This window comes from Sus scrofa, chromosome 3, assembly GCF_054392235.1.
Source record: "Sus scrofa isolate SSC_HxYL_T2T_F1_AM1 chromosome 3, Sscrofa_HxYL_maternal_Yorkshire_Landrace_v2.0, whole genome shotgun sequence".
NCBI lineage: Eukaryota > Metazoa > Chordata > Mammalia > Artiodactyla > Suidae > Sus > Sus scrofa.
This window is the reverse complement of record NC_139385.1, coordinates 120234020-120258718: the sequence shown is the minus strand read 5'-3', so window position 1 is coordinate 120258718 and position 24699 is coordinate 120234020. Positions and strand designations below refer to the sequence as shown.

The window sequence follows — 24699 nt, the reverse complement described above, 5'->3', positions numbered from 1 at the left end:
TGTGTGACTAGATCCTGATGTCCTATTCCTGCTCAGGGCCGGGGACAGAGCCCTGCTCTTAAGTTCCCTTTCATTTGCAAGAGCGACCTGGCCCAGCTCAGACTTACCCAGTCTTCCCAGGAGCCGCTGGGATTCTTCCTCTTGAAGGGGTCCAGCCTTTTCAGGATGGTCTGACAAGCTTCCTAAAGAACACATCCCCGCACAGCAGACACCTCAGTCCTCTGCAATCCCAGACCCAGGCAAAGCCCGAGGGCCTCCAGGCAATGCTGTGCCGGAGTGCCACTCACACAGCCCCGCCACCCTCTGCCGAGTGTCCACAGCCCAGCGCAGAAGCCGCTGGCCTTGCCCTGGAGAGCACTTCCCAGGCCCCATCCTGAGGCTGGCAGGGAAATGCGGAGGGATCCCTAAGGAGACGCCTTCTCCCCTCCCACTCCTAGGCTCATCCTTCCTGGCTTGGATAGAAGGGGCTCTGATCCTTGGGCCCCTCTGTGATCTTGGTGTTCTCCTGGCGAAGAGAGCCAGAGGCATGGCCACAGCCAAGAGCCTGCAAGGACCCAGCCCAGCTCCCCCACCCCCCGGGGACTCTCCAGGCCAGGAGCCTTGGGCTGGCCCCAAGCTCGGCGACCCCGCAGCTCCTTACATAGACGGCCTGTCCATAGATGTCGCTGCTGACAGAGGCGGCCGTGGGGGAGGAGTTGGGGACCGTGTTGGTGCTCGTCTCGCTGATGTAGATCTTGGAGGTGGGGATCTTCAGGGCTCTGCCGGCCACCTGAGGAGAGAGAGGACGTCACCCTCTAGGGAGGGGACTGGCATGGGGCTTGGCTGCCTTCTCCCCGAGGTGGGCTCCAGGAGCAATGGTGCAGACAAGAAAGTCATATCTCCTAAACCACGTTTCTGCTGAGACTGGGATGTTGTCACGTCTGATGAAGCAACACTGCATAGAATGGTTTGGTTGGACAAAAAAGTTCATAAACCTGAAGGTGATGGACAGCGCCTTTTAAAATGAACCCTGGCTTTTTTTTTTTTTTTTTTTTTTGCCTTTTTGCCATTTCTTGGGCCGCTCCCACAGCATATGGAGGTTCCCAGGTTAGGGGTCCAATCAGAGCTGCAGCCAGCAGCCTACGCCAGAGCCACAGCAACGCAGGGATGCGAGCCGTGTCTGCAACCTACACCACAGCTCACGGCAACGCCGGATCCTTAACCTACTGAGCAAGGGCAGGGATCAAACCTGCAACCTCATGGTTTCTAGTCAGATTCGTAACCACTGAGCCATGACGGGAACTCCAACACGAACCCTGACTTTTTAAGAAACCTTGTTTGGCCAGTGCCCACGAGCCAAGTAGGTGCACCAACTCTAATCCAGCCCCCAGGGAGGAGTCCCAGTGTGCGAGGGGAGCCAACTACCTTTAACACATAACATACACACCTGCCACACAGTCACAGAGCCCTAGAGTGCTGGTGACGGCCTGACTTATCACCTGGCTGATCCCTTTGCACAGATGGGGAAACTGAGGCCAGGAGGAGGGGCAGACTTGCCCAAGGTCACATGCTGAGAAGCAGGGCCAGGGCCAGAGCTCAAGCCTGCCTCTGCCTTTGGTAGGTGGCACTGCTCACATCCCCTCAGCATCTTCCCTCACACAGACCCCATGGTGCCAGAGAGGATGCCAGACGGCTCACCTGGACCATCTTGGTGTGGAGGCCTTGGCCCATCTCAGTGCCCCCGTGGCTCACCAGCACTGAGCCATCTGTGTACACGTGGATCAGGGCGCCTGCCTGAGGGAAGAGAAGGATACCAACAAAAATTTCAGTAAATCCCAACTCAGTTAAGGGCTGGAGCCAAAAGCACTAGAGCTCAGGGAAAAGAAAACCAGCAGTAGCATTTCGGATAGAAACCCCAAACAAAAATCAAAGCAGGATAAATCTCATGATTTAATTATATAGTCCTTTAGGGGTCTGCAAAACTACTTTTCTTCTTTTCTTTTTAGCACCTTCCTGTGGTACATGGAAGTTCCCAGACAAGGGGTCAAATTGGAGCTGCAGCTGCCACAGCCACAGCAACGCCAGATCCGAGCTGTGTCTGTGACCTACATTACAGCTCACAGCAATGCTGAACCTATAACCCACTGAGCAAGGCCAGGAGTTGAACCTGCATCCTCATGGATACTAGCAGGGTTCTTAACCCACTGAGCCACAACGGGAACTCCTACTTTTTTTTTTCCCCCTATCTCTCTGTCACCAAATTCAGAGGGAACTAGGCAAATAACTTTGTCCTGACTCTGTGGATGAAGACTTGGGATCAGAAAGGCAGAGGAGCTGTCCATAGTCCTAAAATCAGGAAAATAAGGTTAGGAAATTGACCCTGGCTCAAATAGGGATGTGTGAGTTCATCTTTCACGTAAACAGCAAAGAGCCCCTCTGGTCAGCTCCGTTCTCGTGACAACGGGCTTTCCCTTGCAACACCACAAACAGGGGGTGAAATGGGGCCCCAGTGCAGTGGAGATGGACACAATTATATAAAGCAATTACCTGATTCAGAAAAGGAATTGTGAAGCTTACTCCAAATTTGGTAGGAATTATGCACAATCCTCTCTTTTTCCAACAATTCTCCCTGGAGAAACGAAAAACATTCTCATAGCAGTTTCTCGGCCATATTCATGTGAGATGGGACCTATTTTCGGTCCACAGCTTTGCAAAATCGGAACAGGGTATCCTTGGAAAGGCTCACCTAGTCTTTGTCATAACTGACTTGTGCTTCAATTGTGTCAGCAGCCTCATATGTTATCTATTAAATTATCGGCTTCTTATTTTGAATCTGAAACCCTAGAGAGGCCAGAACGCCAGCCTCCGCCCCTCCTGGCGCTTACCTGTTGAACTTGTCAACCTCGCTCTTCCGAGCGTGATACTGAGAGCTCTCCAGGCATTCATCCCAGCACCTGGGCAAGGTGAACCCCTCAAGCTTCTGGTTGAAGTGTGTCAGGTCCCCTTCTTTGTACAGGTTCTTCCTCCGCACCTGCCCAAGGAGAGAGACACTGAAGCCTTGTCAGTGGCAAGAGACCAGGGCAGGGGGTGCTTTGAACTTGAAGTTGAGCTCCCAGCCCCTCATAGTGTGGGTCCATCCTCTGTCCCCACAGGAGATGTCCAAGATACACCCACCCTGATGTGTACCCCCACCCCCGCCACCAAGGGCCAGCTTACTTCCTCTGCAGGCAGCCCACAGGTCACTGCGACCTCACTCATCCAGTACTCAGCAATAAACATCCCCTGGGGCCCCCCAAAGCCCCGGAAGGCTGTGTTGGAGGGCAGGTTGGTCTTGCACAGCCGCCCAGTACCCCGGATGTTGGGGATTTTATAGCTGTTGTCCATGTGGAACAGAGCTCGTTCCATAATCTGAAGCAGAAGAAACCAAAATGGGAGAGAACAGGGCATGGATTACACTGGCTCCTCAAAAAAGGCATCTCAAGGGCTGCATAACCCATCCCTGCCTTGGGAAGCTGCAGTGTCAACTGCTCTGGGATATTTCAACTGCCTCCTGAGTGCACACCTGGCTTTCTGTGTGTCTACCCTCTAATCTATGCCTCACAAAAATATAAGGTCATAGCAGGTCAAGCATGTGCTTGAAATTGGCATTTAGTTAATATCGCCATTGTGAAGTCTGTGTATGACCAAGCATGGAATTCAAGACACTTTCTGACCTTTCCCATTAGAGAGATACATAGAGATAAACAAATAGATAGATAAATATTGCTATAGATTTTTTTTTAGGCTACAGTGTGCAGTGGCTTGATCTGGGATCTAAGTTCCCAGACCAGGGATTGAACCAGGGCCACAGTGGTGAAAGCACCAAATCCTAACCACTAGACCAGCAGGGAACTCTCTCCCCAAAATAGTTTTTATCCTCTTTGCTGACTGCATGTTACTCTCACCTGTAACGCCCCTCCTCCCCATATCCACCTGCTAAAATCTCCATTCTGCCCCCACACGGGGAAGCCCTTCCCAGATCCTCTAGTTGGAATTGATCGCTTGCCTCTTTTTAAAACTTGGGGGTATTATGAATTAATTTTCAATTAGCTTGTATTCCCATTAAAGTCATACTGCACAGAGTTTAAAAGGATCAAACACCTCCAGAAGTCACGTTATACAGAACAGCAGCTCCACTTCCCTTCTTTCCACCGCTGGGAAGCACTTGTTCTCCATCAGCTATTTACACGACCTCCCACGTCTCCAAATGTGTTTATATCACTATTTTTTTACTTGTTCAGCCTTAGACTTTTACATTGTTTTCCTATCATGGAAAGGAGCATTTAATTTCCACCTATGCCCTTGTCTCTACATACACACCAGCCTCCTATCTCCCATCCTCCCCATTGTCAGACTTTGATCTGATCAATAGTCCATTTAATAATTCTGTAAACATCACTTACACGTGAACCATATAGTTAGACTAGGATTAATTCTTTCTTGATAATATTCTCCCCTTTGGAGTTAATAGTTATGGTTTTATTTGCTTCATTTTCCATGCACACATCACTAGAAACCTGTACTCAACATGTTTGAACACACCCAATTTTGTCTTCGTCTCATCTTCTGAAGAAACTGTTTCTGGAGCCTTCCGGCCTGCTCCAAATTAAATCTATGCCCCCAGGCTCTGTTCAGCTGTCACCCAGGAGTTTTCCCCTCAGTGTCCTAGGGATTCCCTCTGCCTCTCTCCACACCACAGCTCCTGCTTCTAAATCCCATGCCTTCTTGGAGTTCCCGTCTTGGCTCAGTGGTTAACGAATCCGACTAGGAACCATGAGGTTGCAGGTTCAGTCCCTGCCCTTGCTCAGTGGGTTAAGGATCCAGCGTTGCCGTGAGTTGTGGTGTAGGTTGCAGACGCGGCTAGAATCCTACATTGCTGTGGCTCTGGCGTAGGCCAGCGGCTACAGCTCTGATTCCACCCCTAGCCTGGGAACCTCCATATGCCAAGGGAGCGGGCCAAGAAATGGCAAAAAATAATAATAATAATAATAATAAAATTAATCCCATGCCTTCTCCTTTCTTAGTTTCACACTTTCATATTATTGGAATACAACCTTCAATATCTTCACACAAAAAAAGTCTACAGAGTGGCATTTTCTGAGGACTTACATGTCTGAAATGTCTATTCTACTCTCACCCTTAATTCATGATTTGGCTGTACAGAGCGTTCCAGGTTGGAAATAAGGTTCCCAGTTACCCTCAGCAGTTTGAAGGCATTTCACTGGTGCATTCTAGCCCCCCAAAATGAGAAATCCAATCAATGCCTTTCCAACTCTTGGACTGAATTCTGATTTTTTTTTCCTCCCTAGAAATTGTAAAATCTCTTTTGTTCCCAGGTTTCTAAAATTTCACACTAATATAAATCAGCATATGTCTATTTTCCTTTATTGTGCTAGTTCCTGGATTGGTTCTTCTAATCTCAAAATGTATGCCCATTAATTTGGGGACATTTCTTGAATTACTTTTTTTTTTTTTTGCTTTTTGCTTTTTGCTTTTTATAGGGCTGCACCCACAGCATATGAAAGTACCCAGGCTAGGGGTCAAATCAGAGCTACAGCTGCCAGCCTACACCCCAGCCATAGCAACTTGGGATCCAAGCCGCGTCTGCAACCTACACCACAGCTCACGGCAACACCGGATCCTTAACCCACTGAGCAAGGCCAGGGATTGAACCTGCATCCTCATGGATACTAGTCGGGTTCATTTCTGCTGCACCACAGTGGGAACTCCCTTGAGTTACTTCTTAATAGTTTCCTCCTCTCCCTCTCTCTCTCTCTTTTTTCCCCTATTCTTTCTTTCTGAAACTTTGGGTCTCCGGCACTGGTCCTCAGATTTTTCTCAGATTTTCTCTGCTATATTTCCACATTGTTTTCTCTGTTTTTAAGAGAGCACCTTAGGTTTCTTTCAATGCTTCTGCTTCACAGTTTTAATTCACAAGACTTCATTTTTATTCTCAGACTGCTCCATTTTTATAGCACCCTGTTCTTTCTTTAAGGTATAATAACTCATCTCTCTGATGAGCTAAATGGTAGCTTTTATTTGTTTGTTTCAGTCTGGCTTTAGTTTACTCCCACATTTATAGTCTCTCTCCCACAGGTTGCTTTTGGGGTCTTCGATTTTTTTCCGTCTTAGCCATCCTAGATGACTTTTATGTCTCAATTTCATTTTTGCTTTCCCTTAGCACTTTGTCAACTGTATTTCTATTTCATTTTGTCTTTTATTATCTCTCCCCCATTATATTGTGAACTTCTTGAGAGCACAAACAATGCCATATTCTTTATGTCACCACCCCAGGTGCTCCATAAATATTTGCTGGATTGAATTTTAAAACTTGGAAAATCTTTGGGGACAAGTCCTGTATCTTTTTCAACCTGACTTTTCATACAACACCAAGAAGCAGGTATTATAACTGGTGAGACTACTGGAAATGTTTCCTGTTTTGAACAGGTTCTTATACTAGATCTGAAGTATGAAGTTTCCTAATTGAGCCAAGTAGAGAAGCCCCTAGCATGTCCAAAGTGGGAATAATGGGGAACTTGCACTTTCCCTGAAATGTTTACATTTTGTTAACTATAAGAATCTATGCATATATAAAGAATGTGGTTATACAATTAAGATCTAAAAAACCTACAAGTGGGAGTTCCCATTGTGGTTCAGTGGGTTACAAACCCAATTAGTATCTGTGAGGATTTGGGTTCAATCCCCCGCCTCACTCAGTGGGTTACGGATCTGGCATTACTGTGAGCTGTGGTATATACAGGTCACAGACATGGCTTGGATCTGGCGTTGCTGTGGCAGTGGTGCAGGCCAGCTGCTGCAGCTCCAATTCAACCCCTAGCCTGGCAACTTCCATGTGCCCTTAAAAAAAAAAAGAAACTTAAAAGGTGGAGTTCCCGATGTGGCACAGTGGGTTAATAATCCAGCTTGTCTCTGTGGAGGCGTGCCTTGGATCCCCAGCCCAGCACAGTGGATTAAGGATCCAGCATTGCTGAAGCTGGGGCAAAGGTCACAGCTGGAGCTCAGATTTGATCCCTGGCCTGGGAACTTCCGTATGCTGTGGGTATGGCCAAAAAGGGAGAAAAAAAATTAAAAGGTAGTACCACCAAGGTAACTTTGTTAATTTTCAAAACAACAAAAATGTAGGTCATATGAAAAGGTTCAAAGCAGCATGATCCATAAAAACTAAAAACTGGAAACAACCCAAATGTCCATCAAGTAGTGAATGGAAAACAAAACATCAAAACATGGTCTATTCAAACAATGGAATATTCTTCATCAGGAAAAAGGAATGAAGGAATGAGCCACTCTATAACTTGGGTGAACCGCAAGAACTTTGGGTGAACCGCAAGAACTATATTCTGAGAGGAAAAAAGTCAGACACGAAAGAATACATGGTACATGATTCCATTTACATTAATTGGCCATGACCAGAAAATCTATAAAGATAGAAAGTAGGTGGGTGGTCATCTGGGCGTGAGGGGTAGGAACAGGAGTGACTGCAAATGGCCATAAGAGACCATTGCGGAGTGATGGAAATGTTAAAAAAAAAAAAAAAAAAAAACCTGGATTGCAGTCCTGGTTGCCTGACTCCTTAAGCGTACTAAAACCACTAAATTACATAGAGCCGACCGTTGAAAAAAATAGTTTTAACTGCACGGGTCCACTTATATTTTTTTCAGCAAATATGTTGGAATTTTTTTTCTGAGATTGCAACAAGCTGACGAATTGCACAGATAAACCGCAAACTGCAGTGGCTAGAAATACTAAAAAATTAAGAAGTTAGGTACGACATGGATAGAACATGAAGTCTCATAATTGAGCCAATTAGTCTATCCTTATTAGGCATAAGGTAAGTGACACTTAACATAAAATTAATATTAATTAATATTTTCTTCATGTTTTAAAACTTTGCTTTCAAAGATTTACATTAATATGCAGTATGTCCCACTCTTTAATTGGAGAAACTCTATCAGCCTATCATCACAGGTAAGTGGGTTTTAAACTGTACTTTAATAAAAAATGTTTATAAATACCAAAAAAGTAACAATGTTTCTAACACTGTATTACATATGACTGTCATATACTTTATGCCATAAAAATTACAGTATGCCATAAAAATTTTATAATGATTCATTCATTCATTCATTCATTCGTGTACAGGTTAGGCTACCCTAAAGCAATCATACTGATTACACTGGGCTACCATAAAAAGCAATCATATTGCTGTTTCTTTGTTATCAATGCATGAATCACTAGATCTGTAAACAAATATCAATTTCTCTTTCACATTCTTTTCACTGTTGATGTGTAGTGTTAGTAGCACTGTGATATGTATTACTACATCTACAGTGTTTTGTATCATATAAGACGATACTGATATCGCTACTTACAGATGGCTCATCATGTAAACTGATTATCTAAATTGATGGTATCAATAAATACAGTAGAGTACTGTATTTTCTTTTCCTTAGGATTTTCCTAATAATATTTTCTTTTCTCTAATTTACTTTATTTAAAACATCCCTATATAATACATGTTGCACACAAAATATGTGTTAACGGACTGTTCATGTTATTGGTTGGGATCCCAGTCAATAGTAGGCTATTGGTATGTAAATCTGGGGAAAGTGAAAAGGTATACATACATTTTTGACTGGGAGTTTGGGGAGCAATGCCCCTAATACCTATTGTTCAATGGTCAACTGTCCCTCAAGTAGGTCAAACTTTGGTATATAATCTATATTTCAATTAAATTTTTAAAAAGGTAAATCAAGTCACTACTTAAAATTAAAACATCACAGAAATGATGATATAGAAAATGACAGTATGTACCCCCCTTAAGCCTGCCCAATCACTCTCTGGTGTTATGTTCTATCAGACTTTTTTCATGTATTTACACACACACACACACACACACACAATGTCACCATACTACACATAAAGTTTTGAAACTAACTTTGCTTGCTTGGCAAAATATCTTGCACCAGAAGGATGAGTTTCCAGTCAGATAAGTAATATGAGCATCTATGCTTTAGAGAATAACCAAGGATGGAGACCCTGAAGTTGGGGACCAAGTAGGAAGCTACTGCAACAATAACAGGCAAGAACCAAGGCCTATTCCTGTGTGTACCAACAGGCTAGGGGCCCACCTGTGACCTCCCAGTTGCCCCAGGAAGCAGGGGCAGGTCCCACATACACCATGAGAGAGGTCCAGGCTGTTCCCAGCATTGCTGTAGTGATCCACCTCCAGAGCCACAATCTTCCCAGTCTTCATGAAGCCAACCTGATTAAAAAGGAGAGTGAGTTCTTGGCTGTCCCCTCCTTTGTCTGTCTCTAACCATTTCCTCCCACTTATGCTCCCTGGAGAAAACAGACATAAGACAGCCATAAGACATCACACCGTGAAAAAGAGGAGAACTTAGGAGAGCGCCAGACTGCCCAGGAGAAGAAGAAAGGAAGTGACATCTCCCCAGAGATGGACCCTGGCCATACCTCCCCACACTCCTTCTTCCTCCCTACTCCTGGCTTCTGGTCCTAGCATCGGGAGTGAGGAGGTAAAGGGGATGCTGGTCCTGATAGGACGGGGGCGGGGCTGGAAGAGACACTGGAGCCTCCTCTCTCAGCTCTCGCCAGCAGACAGCAAAAGTTGCCCTTTGCACAAGCATGGATGTGCTCTCCCAACTCCAACTATCTAAACAAACCCTGATGGGCTGTTTCATGAGTGGACCCCATAAGACCAAGTTACTTTCTTGGAGCCCACAAGAATTTGGGAATAAGAGAACCAGAATTCCTTTTGGAGGGTTAAATCATGAAACAGAGTCAGAAGGGGCCAAAGAGGAGATGGTCAAAGCCAGCTTGGGAAGACAGAGGGCTCCCAGGTTTACAGGGCTAGACTGGGACCTGTTCGGTTATCCTGGCATATGGAGAAGGATGCATGGTCAGAACAGGAGCTGGGCATCCACGGAAGCCCAGAAAGGGACAGGACCACAGAAGACTTGGTCTGGCAGAGGAGGTGCCCTGACAGTTCACACCTGTCCAGCCCCCTGGGAAGTTGTATTTCTCATTGGAAATTCCTAAGTAGCCATTCTGACTTCTACATCAGGCTCTAACACGTTAATGTTAGGCCATCCTGCAAGACGGATGTGCCCCAGATCTGCTGACCCACGCTGTTTCCGAATCTGAGTGGACAGAGACCAGATCTGGACCCCAGCAAATTCACACAAGTCATGCACACCACCGTGGGATGTGTCTTGGGAGGTGACCTACCACCTTCCGCCCGCATCACCTCCCTGTTGCTGTTGGCTGATTTGAATCTCTCTCCTTACTATTTCTTCTTTGAACTTTTCCAGGTAATCATTAAGAAAGTCAGAGTACCTCCCTGGATCCCTGAAGCTTCATCCCCAGTCTCCTAAGCAGCTGGCAGTGCCCACCCAGCCCAGCCCCTGATATGGAGAACCTTGTATCTGGCTAAGAAGGGGTGTCTGCCACCAGTCATCAGCATGTCCTCATCACGATCCAGCATGCAGCGCACGGGGCGGCCCGTCCTGGGGGAGGCACTGAGGGTGAGAAACTTCTACAACAGCCCTGCCCTGTGAGTCTCAGGGATGAGAACAGCAAGGAAGCCTTCTTTAGCACACCCCACCACCACCCCCGGCACACTGAGCAGACTGCATGACAAGGTAGGGAGTCTAGACACTGCTAGACAAGGTAGGGAGTACACAGGTACGGAGTGGGGTGTGTCCTTGCCACTGGGGCCCTCACAGCCAGGTGAGGAAGACAGGACAGTGACACATGTGTCTGAACACAGTGAACCAGGTAATGTTGCCCTCACCCCTATGCCCAAGAGTTGTAGAAACAGAGGGCTATGAAAATTCAAAACAAGGTGAATCTACTTCCCCAAGGGGGAAATCCAGGAAGCCTTCCTGCCAGAGGCAGCCTTATTCTTCTTCCCAGAGCCCACTGGGGGAACTCACTTGTATGCAGCCAGGGCCACTGCCACGGTCAGCCCAATGCCCCGTGTCTCCTTCCCTCCAAAGCCTCCTCCTATTCTCTTCACTCGGACCAAAATCCGGTTTATTGGAACCCCCAATGTGCTGGCAACAGAAGACTGTGGACAAAAGAACAAAAGACTCCCACTGAATGTATCACCTAGACTGATTTCACGCCTGACCCAGAGGCTGCCTGACACACAAAAGCCTAATTCCTGCCATGGATTCTCAAATTCCTGAATTCGAGAGTCCCCCTCCTGTTCTAGGGCAGCCCTTGGGTAGTGGTACTGGGGTCCTACACCCATCAGTCACCGCACACTGAATTCAAACACTTGTTAACTGGAGGCGGGGAACGGCTGGTCATAGCCAGCTTTCAGAGCCAAAACTCATTCCATTTGGCCAGGAACTGGTGGGTCACGAGGGCAAGACCAGTTGCCACAAACGCTGGCAACCAATGTCATTTTACATGCAATGGAGAAATGGGGAATATTTGAGCCACTGCAGACAATTCCGTGGTCTCTGTTGCTAACACTTAGCACAGCTCCTTCCCTTAACAGAGGAGGAAACTGAGGCCAGATATGATCTGACCAAGGCAAGACGGCACTGGAATGATAAAGCCTAACACTCTCTGGGCTCTATGGAAGTGTTAAAGCCCATCTAATCATTACAACCCTACCAGACCTCATTTTATAGGTGAGAAAGGTTACCAAATAAGCTTGGTGACACCAGCTTGCTGGCAACAGGGCCTGATTCCAGGACCACCACCCTCACATCCCCTCCTGGACCAGCCCACATTTCCCTCTCTCCCCGCCCCTTACCAACCCCCAGGACACCTACCTGGGCCATCATGGCGTTCTGCGTAGCTAGGAAGAGCTCCATCTCCCCCGCCTCGCCTTTCGGGACAGCAATGGTGCAGTGAGTCTCCAGGTAGAAGTGCTCTTGGCCGCCAATGTACAACTCGCCTGGGGAAGCAACAACACCCCCCTACAGTGAGCCCCAAACTACAGGGGCGGTGAGTTTGCTTAAGGGAGGGATGTACTCAGTCAGTGCCCTGGGCAGGAACCAGCTTTTCACAGATAACTTTTCAGCTCCCTCTCTGGGGTGGAAAAGGGTCTCAAAGTCTCAGCCATCCAGGAGACGAACCCATCACCCCAAGAAAGAAACCAGAATGACACTGAAATGCAACAGATATGAAGCTCCCCTCTCCCTGCAGCCAGTGGAAATCAAAGATTCTGAAACTATTATGGTAAAGTTTAGAAAAAGTTAAAAAAAAAAAAGAACAAACAGATGTGATTGAGTTGAAAGTAAACAGAAGAAGTTGAAAGTAAACAGCATCTTCCAGAGCTGAAGCTGTCAGCAATGCACAGAAAACAATTCCCAAAGGGGTCTGAACAGCACCCTTGCCCCAGGCTGAGAGCTCTGGACCTAAATGCTCAATGCAGGAGGGAGGAGGGGAGGAGAGGAGAGAGCCCCCGTGGAGGTGGGTGAGGACTGCCTTCAGGCAGATGGGGGACCGGGAGTCTGGGTGGCTGAAGGCCTGGCAGAGCCAAGGCTGACCAGGCATCCATGACCCTTATCTTTCCTGACGGTCTTCCAAGTTCGACACACTATAATCGCTCCAGAATCCCTTAAGCATGTCCAGCCTAGAGACAAGAGAGTAGAGACCGAGAGCTGAAGTTCCTGCCCAGCCATCTGTGTAGTATATTTGCTACAAACATCAGAGAGACTCTCCTGTTAGGAAATGTCAGGAAATCTCTCTCCTGCTCCAGGGCTCATGGTGTAGCTCTTGAATTTCACTCACAAACCAGGGCCACCTCATCTGTACTCTGCATGGTGCAGCCATACCTGAAACAACATTATCTGCTTCCGAAAACCCCTTCTTGAGGTCTCCTTTCTCAATCTTCAGCTCAGACTCATAAAAGGAATTGTATTTTATAGCATCCTGGGGATTAAAAAGAAGCTTCAGTGACTTGGCTTTAGGGGTGGAAGGTGATTTCTGAATGGGGCAGAGAAGCTCTTGGGATTACTATCTCTCTCTCCTCACAAAAGTCACCTTAGGCATCTCTCTAAGTTTCTTATCCAGACTTCAAGTAAGCTCAGTTGTATCCCAAGGTGTCCTATTACTCCATTTCCTCAGATATAGACGTGCAACCCTATGGATCTTGAGGAAAAGCAAAGAATTTCTTAAGGAACCAGCTGAAACTGAAACTGGAAAGGAAGGACTCAGCTTGGCTGTTGGTGAACTGAGTCTAGGAGCAGGATGGGGAAGGAGTCATAGGACCACACCATGGCAGGGCAGGGGGAGATTTAAAAACCTGCCCGGTCAAATCCCACCTGCTGCTCAAATCTCCTCTAGGGGATCCTAATAAAGGTGCCTCCCAGGACAGGTAGCTCATCTCTCTCCACACTCAGTTACCTCAATTGTGATGATGGCTGGAAGATCTTCATAGGTGACTTTCACCCCATGAGCAGCTCTCTGTGCGTGTTCTGGGGTGTCGGCAACCACAGCACCAATGGCGTGTCCAACACAGGTCACCTGGGAACAGAGCCAGACTGTTAAAGAACATTAACACGCTCCTCATGAAGCGAATTATTTTGGATTGTTCAAAAAAGCAAAGGAAGTCCTGCCCCCACAATTTTTAAGGTACATTTCAGGAGTGTCCTGGGGCTTTTTCATTTTCTTATCTTCCTATTTGGGGTTATGTGCTTCTTCATACATGTTTAGAATGAGTAGAACTGGAATAGGATTTGGAGATAACTAGTATCAGGATGGCAAATGCTCTTTATCCCAAAGGCCAATTATGATGGTACTGGCAGCCTGTTGAGAAGCTGCCCAGGATAAAATGTGGCAATTGATTGGTGATGTCTGCCATGAGCAGCAGAATGGAGGGTATGGCCTGGTGACATGCATCTGTCAACTCAGATCTACCCTACAACTCTTCATCTCAGATGAAGAGATGGAGACCCAGATGGCAAGGCACAAGTGGCTTGGTACTAGACCATGACTAAATCTGAGCCCCTGACTTCCAGTTTTATTTTCTTTCTACCACCCCACTCTCTTTTATCTTCCGTTTCTCAGATTTATACCAAAAGCTTCTCAAAGGCAGCAATCATGTCTTACATGTCATCTAGATGCCCTAAAGCAGTAGTTCCCAAATACTGATTCTTAGACTTGATGACCAGTTTTGCTGGTTGTTAGATTTATAGAATAATTAATGATTATTGTTTTCTTTCCATTAAATAAATTCAGTTTGTATAAAAACTTAATGGATCTCCTTCATCAATCATTTTTTCCAACATCTCCCTAAAAATAAAAAAAAATTATCTACCTCATCCCTTTGGAATATGAAATTTATGACAACAGGAACCCAATTAAGTTACTGACTGAATTGGTTAGCATAGTGGTTGTTGAGCCTGGCTGATTCTCACTAACTCTGGTGCTCGTTATGATCTTAGAGGCTCTTGAAGTTTATAAAGCAATTTGTCTTCTATTGAATGTTCTCCTTTTGGAGTCCTTGTATCTCAGAGTTACAGTTTTTCATTCTCTCCCTCACTTTTATATCAACAATAAATTGAATTTGTCCTTTAGAAACACCTATCCGCCTCTAATTTGCAACATTTGAACTATATTGAAACTATAAAACAAATGTCTTACAGCTATCCTATAAGTATAGGAATTTTTGTAGCAGCTGTCTTGAATGTTTGGTTAAAAAAGTTTTTAAGAACTCCATATATAGTTGAAATCAATAGATAAACTTTCATGTAAATGAATTATCAATACACATAGTAGCAGTATTGTAATTTCTGTTCTGGTTAGTTTGTTTAATTTGTTTTTATTTTCTTTGACTAAAGGAGCTTAACATTGTAGCCCTAAAAAAACTGATTGTTAGCTAAAAAACAGTCCCTGGCCTTTTTTGAATGCCACTTTGGCATGTAGTCATCCTACTACATCTTATACTATGTATAAGAAGCAGTCATCAATTAAATAAATAAGTAAACATTAAGTCAAAAGTAAAAGTGCTACCAGGCATATTCTATCTCTTTATTGCTTGTCCCCAATACTGGATAATTGGGGGATGGCCACAGATATGTACAAATGTATCATCTTTTCAAGATTAGAGATTTGCAAGAATGAAAACAAATTCCACTAACTTCACGTTTAAAAAAAAAAAATCCCAGACATACCTTATCCTTTACAAAGACTGTTTCATCCTTAAAAATTCCAATTTCATTACTCCCAGGAATATCATCAGCAGAGAGAAAGCAAACAAACCCTGGAACCTTCTGAGCTTCTGAAATATCAATGGACCTACAAGAAAGAGAAGTGTGAAGAGCCAGGAGAGAAAACTGAAGCAAGATGACCTGCCACTGGACAAAATGCTGAACTATGCCACACTTCAACCCTACATATCAGCAGTTTTTCCAAGAGAGAAAATTTGTGATCTTCAGCTGTATTTTTGTATCTTATGTAGCTTGCTCTTTGTAGTTCCCCATCCAATACCATCCATCACCTCACAGGAAGAACGGATACTATCATCTAGCATGGGGATCTATACCCTCAAAGGGTCCACTGATAGAATTCAGAGATCCATGCCCAGTGTTCACTGCAGCACTCTTCTCAATAGCCAAGATATGGAAACAACCTAAATGCCCATCGATGGATGGATAAAGACTGTGGTATAAATACACAATGGAAGACTCATCGTTCATAAAAAGGAATGAAATATCCATTCTATACATAATAGTTTGCATCTGCTAACCCCATGTATATGTGTATATGTGTATAACCCCATGTATATGTGTATAATCATCTTGTTGTACAGCAGAAATTAGCACATTGTAAATCAACCGTACTTCAGTTTAAAAAATATGAAATAATGCTATTTGCAGCAACATGGAGGGACCAGAAATGAACATCCTAAGTGAGGTAAGCCAGAAAGAGAAAGACAAATACCATATGATATTACTTATATGTGGAATCTAAAATATGACACATATGAACTTACCTACAAAACAGAAACAGACTCACAGACGAGAATAGACTTGTGGTTGCCAAGGGGGATAGGGGGTAGGGGAGGGATGGATTGGGAATTTGGGATTAGCAGACACAAACTATTATAGATATGTATAACTGAATCACTCTGTGATACGCCAGAAACTAACACAACATTGTAAATCAACTATGCTTCAATAAAATACATTTTTACAAAAGAATTCAGAGGAACCTAAATGGGAAAAAATTTTTTTTCATCTTTAAAAACAAACAAACCACCACTCACCGAGCAGGATAATCTTGTCTTCTTTTTGACACGGTTTTTCCTCCACCCCGATTCCTCCCTTTTATACCTCCTTTTCTCTCCTATCTTATCGTAGCCTATTCTGACAAGGTTAATAAAATGCTTACCATATGCAGGCCAATGTGCTGGGTGCTGCAGGGGATACAGGATGTATAGGACAGGTCCGACCCATGGACCTTGCACAACGCCCTGCTCTGGTCTCCAGGTACATGGGAACCGACACACAGTGAGTAGCATTTACTCTGGAGAGCTCTGACTAAAACACGCATCCAGAATCAGGACATTAGGGCCCTTCCTGAACCACTCAGTGAGGAATAAATGAGCCAATACATGTAAAATGCTTTAAACCAGGCTGCAATAAAAAAATAAGTGTACGGGGTTCCCGTCATGGTGCAGCAGAAATGAATCTGACTAGGAACCATGAGGTTGCAGGTTCGATCCCTGACCTCGCTCAGTGGGTTAAGGATCTGGCGTTGCCATGAGCTGTGGTGTAGGTCACAGATGCAGCTCGGATCTGGCCTTGCTGTGGCTGTGATGGAGGCCAGCAGCTGTAGCTCCGATTCGACCCCTAGCCTGGGAACCATACGCCACGGGTGCGGCCCTAAAAAGCTAAAAACATAAATAAATAAATAAGTGTGATATGAGCATTTTATCATCAACATCATTGTCATCATAGAGGTGGCGATTCTTGTCATTTGAGCTCTCAACTTCAACAGAGAGGTTCAGGTGACCACTCTCTACTGGGTCCTTTGTGGACACTATTGCTGATCCTCAAAAAAAATAAACAAACAACCCAGAAAACAAAAAACGAATAACAAATAAGCTATTACATATGAGGAAAATGAGACCTTAATAAGCATACAAGCCAAGGTCACAGTTGGAAAGCACTGGAACAGGTATTCAAGGCCAAGGCTGTCACATACTCGGGCTCATTCTTCCTTTTAGGGCTCACTCAAGTTCTTAAAGATTTGCCCTGAAGTTTAGGCCAATATCCAGAGTGCAGATCTAAGAGAGGCCTTTCAGCAGCTCCCCATTGCTTTCCGGGCCAGTGTAGTGTCCCTGTTCGGCTTTCTTGGTCTGGCCCCTGCCTACCTCTCCAGCATCACCCCCCAACCCTCCCGGGCACTCCCAAGCCCCTCATGTCTCCTGCTCCTCTCCCATCTGGCTTTAACATGAGTCCCCATGCCCCTCTCTGGACCAGGAGGCCCTGGGGGAGGCTAATTGTCATGGCATCGCCAGTGCCTGGCAGGTGCTCCCCACACCCTCCTCCCCAGGTGTTTTTACTACACGCACTTGATCTTGGCGTGGGCCCGGGTGCTGGTGACCAGCCGGAGGAACAGCTCATTCTCGTAGCAAGGGATGTCGTCACAGTACACAGCCTCCCCAGAGGCCTGCAGGGCCGCGGCCAGGTGGGGCAGGGGCCGGCCCACCATGTCCTCCTCAGACTGACCCTTGGGCACCTCCTGGAACAACAGGGCACCAGTCAGGCTGAGCTGCAGATGACACTGCCCCCTACAGGCCCAGGGGAGCTGTAAAAGCTTCAGGCCAAAGCAAATGTGAGGCAGGAGAATGGAGGAGGCGGGAGGGGCACTGGGTGAGGGAAACATAAGCAGGTAAGAGGTCACGGAGAAGGGTGGTCCTAGGACCACCATAGAGTCATCCCAGGTATCCATGGGCACTGGTTCCAGAAGCCCTTGCGGATACTAAGATCCACAGACGTTCCAGTCTCTTATATAAAACAGGGTCGTATAATTGGTTCCCCCACATCCATGGGTTCCACATCCACAGACACAGCAGGCTGACTGTATACAGGAACCAAACAAGGAGCTTAAATGTCCATCTGTTGGGGGTAATCTCTGCTGTGCCCATGGGGTGGAAGAATACACAACTATTAAAACATACTTTTGAAGAATTTTCATTAGCAGGAAAGAATGCTCATGCTAAACGTAAAAACAGGACATATACCATTGTGTGTATAATGATTCAAACTCTATAGGAAAAAAAAAATGTTATATATTATAAATATGTCTGTATATGCATAGGAAAAAAAACAGAAAGAAATAAACAAACATACCCTAATGATTTGCTCCTGGAGGTAGGATTTAGAGTGATTTTTATTTTCTTCTTTATGTTTTTCTAGATTTTTCAAAATGTTCTAAAATGTATTCAGTTTATAATAAAATTCTGTTTTGTATTTTTTCAAAGTGGTAACACTGATAGCTAGTATTTGTTGAGAGTTTACTATCTGCCAGGAACTAAGCTATTTACTTTTATTAACCCATTGAATTCTCAAAACCATGATGTAAAACAGGAACCATTATTTGCAGCTGGACATAATTAACTTGCCCAAGAGGCACAGAGAGAAAGTAAATTGTCCAAGATTACATGGTTATGTGATGGCAGAGTTTGGATTCAAGTCTTGGCAGTCAGGCCCAGAGGTCACACTTTGGACCATGACATTCTAGAGCAGAGTTCTACAAACTGTGGATAACAGGTCAAATCTGGCCCACTTTTTGTTTTTATAAATAAAGTTTTATTGGTGCACAGCCACACACATTTATTTATTACTGCCTCTGGCTCCTTTTGTGCTACAGTAATGGAGTTAAGGAATTGCCGTAGAGACTACGTGACCCACCAAATCCAAAACGTTTACAGGAAAGGCTGACCTTTGACCTAGTGCCTCTCAAAAAGTTGTTTGGAAAAAAAAAAAGTTATCTTTTAAAATTTTGTTTTCAGGAGTTCCCATCGTGGCGCAGTGGTTAACAAATCCGACTAGGAACCATGAGGTTGCGGGTTCAGTCCCTGCTGTTGCTCAGTGGGTTAAGGATCCGGCGTTGCAGTGAGCTGTGGTGTAGGTTGCAGACACGGCTCGGATCCTGCATTGCTGTGGCTCTGGCGTAGGCTGGCGGCCGCAGCTCCGATTGGACCCCTAGCTTGGGAGCCTCCATATGCCGCGGGAGCGGCCCAAGAAATAGCAAAAAAAGACAAAAAAAAATAATAATAATAATAAATAAATAAATAAATAAATAAAATTTTGTTTTCTTTTGTTTACCTGCTCAAGGGAACTCCTGGCTTTGCATATTAGCCCCACACAGGAACCAGAAAAGGAGAAAGGGAAAAAAAGGTTTTTTCTTTAAAGAGCAAGTGAAGATGAGAGTAATCCCATGAGAAAAATTTAAGTGAGCAAGGGGAGAAACAGCTTCACTGACATTAATGTAATTCCCATTTTCTTCACTGGATAATTATGCACAATGGTACAGAGCTGCAAGCGCCCACATACAATGCAAGTCGGTCTTTCTCCAATGGTCAGCATCACCCGAGGTGGCCGGCAAGGACCCCTGATATGAGCCATCTACCGTCCATACTCACTTGGAAAAGCTGGACATTGGCCGGAGGGTCTTTGTGAAAGAGCCAGGTGGCGCTGGCGTAGGTGGGATCCAATTTACCACACTTCTGTGGAGAGAAGGCAGCAGAGGTGATTGTGACTGCTTCTATCACTGTCCCCACCCTCGGTTGTCCCCACATGATAAAAATAACAGCTTTCTCCTCTCCTCGTGTGCATGCCTTCTGGAACGGCTGGATCTATCTCAGCATCCAAATGTGGGCTCTGACAGTGTCTCTTCCAGCACCACTGCTTCCCTACCTCCCGCGTTCCTGCTTCCTGCTCTATCAGAAACATCCTTCTCCCCAGCCTTCCTGGAAAAGTCGTCCTTTTTCTCCTCAAGACTGAGGAAAATATGTCCTGATGTCGGAAATATTCCCAACATAATCTCGACAGAATAAAGACGGGCATGAAACTCCATATAGAGCAGGAGCCCAAGTCTGTTCAGAAAATGATAGGATCAGATCAGAAGATAGAATAATGACAAATACATAGCTAGATGGATGGAAGGACAGATAGAAAGAGAGAGATGGGGCAGAAAAACAGGATGACAGACGGATGGACAGACAGATGTAAGAAAAAGATCAGAGGAATAAGCAAAAATATTAGCAGTGGTTTTCTGTAGGGTCTGAGAGTAATTTTAATTTTTCTTTATGTTTCTGTCCTTCTAAAGAGTTCCATAAGTTTATTAATTCTATAATCAAAAAAATGAGTATTGGAAATGTTTATTAAAGAGGGATGTCACTTTGCTGTCCCCAAAGCTGTGAACATTTCTTTCCTTTGTGCCCCCCCCCACCCCAACTCTATCTCCTCAGCTGTCACATCAGGCCGGCCTTGACTGACCCTGTTCCGTCCCAGCGCCTGGTGCAATCTTATGATGTAAAAGGTGCAAAATAAGTGTTTGCTGGTGAACCAACCTTAGCCTCTGCTGAATGCACATCCCCCCACCCCCACCCCACCCACACCCCCAGCTGTAGTGGCCCCAGCTTACATTCTTGTCACATTACGTTTGTTTCTGTTTTAAGTACACAACCACAGTTGTATCAGCTATGCTGCTGGAAGGATCATCTGGTCTACCTGCCCCCAGATTTTACAGCTGAGACATAGAGTTGTGACCTCTTCAAGTTCTCACTCAATGTCATGACAAGCCAGGAAAGAACCCACATCCCTGACTCACAGCCCAGGGCTCTGTCTCTCACCCACTCGGCTGGCCCCCAACACTGTGAGGCTCCCTAGGCTGTGTCCCTGGTCCCTGGTCCCTGCTCCTCTGTGCTTAAGCGTCCAGAGGAGAGGAGCGTTTGCCACCTGGCCCACAGCACACTCTCACCCAGGCCAGCTTCCCAGGTCCCTCAACACAAGCGCTGCAGGGAGTCTTGGCCTTGCCCAGCCCCCACACTCACATCCTCTGGGTCCTCTCTGCCCAGCTTCTGAAGCACAGTCAGGTAGAACTTGAAGAAGAAGCTGAGGGAAAGGGTGCGCCGGAACTCCACCATGCCCCCCGGGGCATCTGGGGGCAAGGACAGCTCCTCCGCCAGGCCTGCACACACGTCCTGCAGCAGCTTCTCATTCCAGAACCTGCCAGAGAGCAGGCCGTGGGAGAGCGTTCCCATCTAGCTCTCGGAATCACTGGTGTGCAGTGCTTTGCACAGGGCCTTGGAGTCATGAACCTCCGCTCCAAATGCGGCTCCAATACTTGTAGTTATGTGACTTTAGGCAAGTTATTAACCTTCTTGAGCCTCAGTTTCCTCTTCTTTAAAAATAGATACAATTTTTGGAGTTCCCGTGATGGCTCCGCAGTTAACGAAGCAGACTAAGATCCATGAGGACACAAGTTCGATCCCTGGCCTCACCCAGTGAGTTAAGGATCCAGTGTTACCATGCACTGTGGTGTAGGTCACAGAGGCAGCTTGGATCCAGCATTGCTGTGGCTGTGGTGTAGGCTGGTGCTACAGCTCCAATTGGACCCCTAGCCTGGGAACCTCCATACACCACATGTACAGCCCGAAAAAGAACAAAAAAAAAAGAGAGAGATACAATTTTTAAAAGACCACAAAAATAATAATAGTTCAATCTACGGAGTTCTTCCAAGGCACTGAGCAATATCCTAAGTGCTTTACATGAAACATCACTTTTAATTTAAAATAAAGGCAGAGTAGGGAAAATTTTTATACTCAAATTACAAATGAGAAAACTGAGACATGATAAAATTAAGCAACTTGACTTATATTACCCATCTGGCAAGTGCTGGAACCAAGAACTGGAACCAAGGAGCCAAACTCAAAAGTTAAGCTTTATCTACCCATAAGGTGATGGATTACATAGAACAGTGCCTGCAAAGTGGTTGCTACAACTGCTTCCCCATAGTAGCCATAGTAACAGTAGCTGCTGTGGTAATACTGCAGGAGTGGTAACAGTAATGGCAAACAACAATAAAATAGCAGAAATACTAGTAGCAGTAATACTAGCAGTGACAGAAGCAGTAATAGTGGTAGTTATGGGAATAAGAGTCATTGCAATAGAAGCAGAAGTAATAATAGAAATAGGAGAAGAGCACCAATAATACTACTACTGAGAGCAGAAGTAGCAGCAGCAGTAGCAATACTACTATTTGTAGTCACAGTGGCTACTGTATTAGTTGCAATAGTGACAGTTGTAATAGCCATAACGGTAGTAATAATAGTAATAGTAGTAGCATTATAGTAACAACAGCAACACAAGTAGTAGTAATTCCAAGAGTAGCAGCAGTATTAGTATTGGTATTGGTATTAGTATTAGCAAAAGAGCGAGCAGTTGTAACTATAATAGTAAAATAGCCACAATAACAACATTAGTCATAGTAGGGGAGCAGCAGGAATAGCAGTAATGTAGTAGTAGAACAGGAGTAACAGCAGTAGCAGAAATAAGAGGAGTAGCACCAGCAGGAGTAACTGTAGTAGCAGAAGCAGCAGCAGTAATCGCAATAGTAACAGTAGTTGCAGCTGCAGCAGTAAGCAGTAATAGTATCAATAATAGCAGCAGTAGTAGCAATGCTAATAGCACAGCAGCAGCAATGTAATCAGCAGCAACACCACTGTGGCAGCAATTGAATTTTGCCATTAGCCCTTACTGGGACAGCTGCTTCCGCGTGGTCTTGAGGGCTGAGATGGTTCTGTCCGCCATCCCGCCGTAGCAGAGGTCCAGCTCCTTTACCTGTGTGGTCCCTGGCTCAAACAGGACTCTCATGCCACAGGTCACCTTCGCTATGTCATCTTCTCTCCGGGAGGCCTGCTTGAAGGCTGAGAAAAACTCACCCTAAAAATAAAAGTACCTGTTTCCCACCTTGTTCTGCAAGGACTGCACATGGTGGGCCTGAAGCAGGGGTGGGAGGGGAGCGGAGGGGAGCAGAGGGGAAGTGGTGGGACCATCACAGAGCAGCAAAGATCTGGTGGTAGGGGTCAGAGGTCAAGGCATAACTACCACCTTTTTCAAAGTTCCAGATAGCATTCCCAGAAGCTGGGAAAGGGCCAACATTTCTGCCTGTCAGCCAGGAAAATGGGAAGTCAGGGACCCCGGAGAACTGGGTGCTCTCGAGCAAAGAGCTGGAGGAGGAAAGGTGCTTCCACAAAGGCTCCTCAGAGACCGGCTCAGCCCCCACATCTTCCCCCTCTCGGCTCCCAATGCCATGTCCATCCAGCCTCCCTGGGGCTGTGCCGAAGCCTCTGTTGCCTGACCACCTCTCGGGCATGTGCAGAGAGATGCCAAAGGCTGTTTGAAACATAACTTCAGCTGGTGGCCTTCACAGATTTGTGATTTGTCTCTCCTGCAAACCTATTGGCTACAGTTAGAAATCATGTTTCCTGAAAGGAAGACTCACTGTGAAATGACAGCTGCCTTTGTGCTTTGAACGTACGTTTCCTCCTGGGTCCAAGCTGGGCTGTCTTCAGGGGCAGGAGGAGAGCGTGAGTGACTCTCCAGGTAAGAACCATCAGTGCCAGATTCTGCTCGAGGTTTGAGCTCACCCTGGCACCACAAGTTCTGAGTAACACCCAAGGTGGGAGCTTTACGGAAAGGTTTGTTGGAGCAACAAGGAGGCCCACAGTTAAGGGCCGAGATGACCCTGGGCTCTTGCTGAAGAAGCCACAGAGACCTCTTGAGAGGACAAAGCTCATCCAGATTCCCAGTGTCTACACGGCCTTGGGGCAACAAGCCCAGAACTTGAAGTCAGTTCTGGAACAGAGGCTCCAGCTGCTCACCAGCCCACAGTGACATTCCCACCAGGGTTCATGCAAAGTCACTGTCGGGTCATCTGCTCTTCTTTCCTGGGAAAGCCTTCCTAAGTCTGGGTATTAAAACCTCCTTTCATTTATGAAATGTTTTTTGGTTAATGTCCCTTCCTGGCAAAATAAAAACTGGGCAGTGCTATGCCGTTTGCCTCCTCCTTTCTCCATCTCATAATTAAAAAAGAAAAAAAAAATCCACTGATCTGTGAAATACAAAAACTCTGGGAATCCTTGTTCAAAGTGGTCTATAAGGACAAGCTGGAACATCATTAAGAAATCACCTCATGGATGTAAATGCTCTCATTTAATTAGCAGTCTCATTAATGAGGTCAAAACCAGGAAGGGCAAACAAGCATCATAACGCCGCTAAAGGATGAGCTATGGAAAATCCCTAATACCCTCTCACAGATCACTTTTCTAAAGACCCACAGTGAATGTGTGGGACAGAACCACACCAGCTCAGGACGCCACAAACCCCCAGGAACAAGAGCAAGGCAGCCTGAGGAGCCTGGACCTGTCCCGACAGACCAGAAAACCCACCTGCGAAGCAGAAACCCATCCAAGCCAACCCAGAAAGGGGTCCGTGAAAAAACACCCGGTCAAGCCCAAGGTCAGCATGGGAGGACCTGACTCGGGCAGCTTCTCCACCCAGCACGTAAAACCCACAATTTCATCCTGTGACACCTGGGGCAGGGATACTCAAGAGCTGATTGTGTTCTTGGAACTGTCACCAGCTACCAGCTGGTGATCTCCAC

At 45.8% G+C, this 24699-nt stretch overlaps 1 protein-coding gene across 8 annotated transcripts in view; it reads right to left on the bottom strand.

Moving 5' to 3' along the window:
• Window positions 1-24699, bottom strand: part of XDH (xanthine dehydrogenase) — a 125130-nt gene that overhangs the window by 10365 nt on the left and 90066 nt on the right. For all 8 annotated transcript variants that reach the window (XM_085015594.1, XM_085015599.1, XM_085015597.1 and 5 more), the window contains 17 exon segments: window positions 22792-22976; window positions 21086-21260; window positions 19673-19756; window positions 17597-17766; window positions 15192-15315; window positions 13423-13542; window positions 12852-12948; window positions 11844-11968; window positions 10992-11125; window positions 10475-10562; window positions 9215-9301; window positions 3196-3387; window positions 2865-3010; window positions 2527-2608; window positions 1678-1773; window positions 641-769; window positions 108-182 (listed from right to left, as the gene is read on the bottom strand). In XM_085015594.1, the coding sequence (XP_084871720.1) occupies window positions 108-182; window positions 641-769; window positions 1678-1773; window positions 2527-2608; window positions 2865-3010; window positions 3196-3387; window positions 9215-9301; window positions 10475-10562; window positions 10992-11125; window positions 11844-11968; window positions 12852-12948; window positions 13423-13542; window positions 15192-15315; window positions 17597-17766; window positions 19673-19756; window positions 21086-21260; window positions 22792-22976 (2109 nt within the window).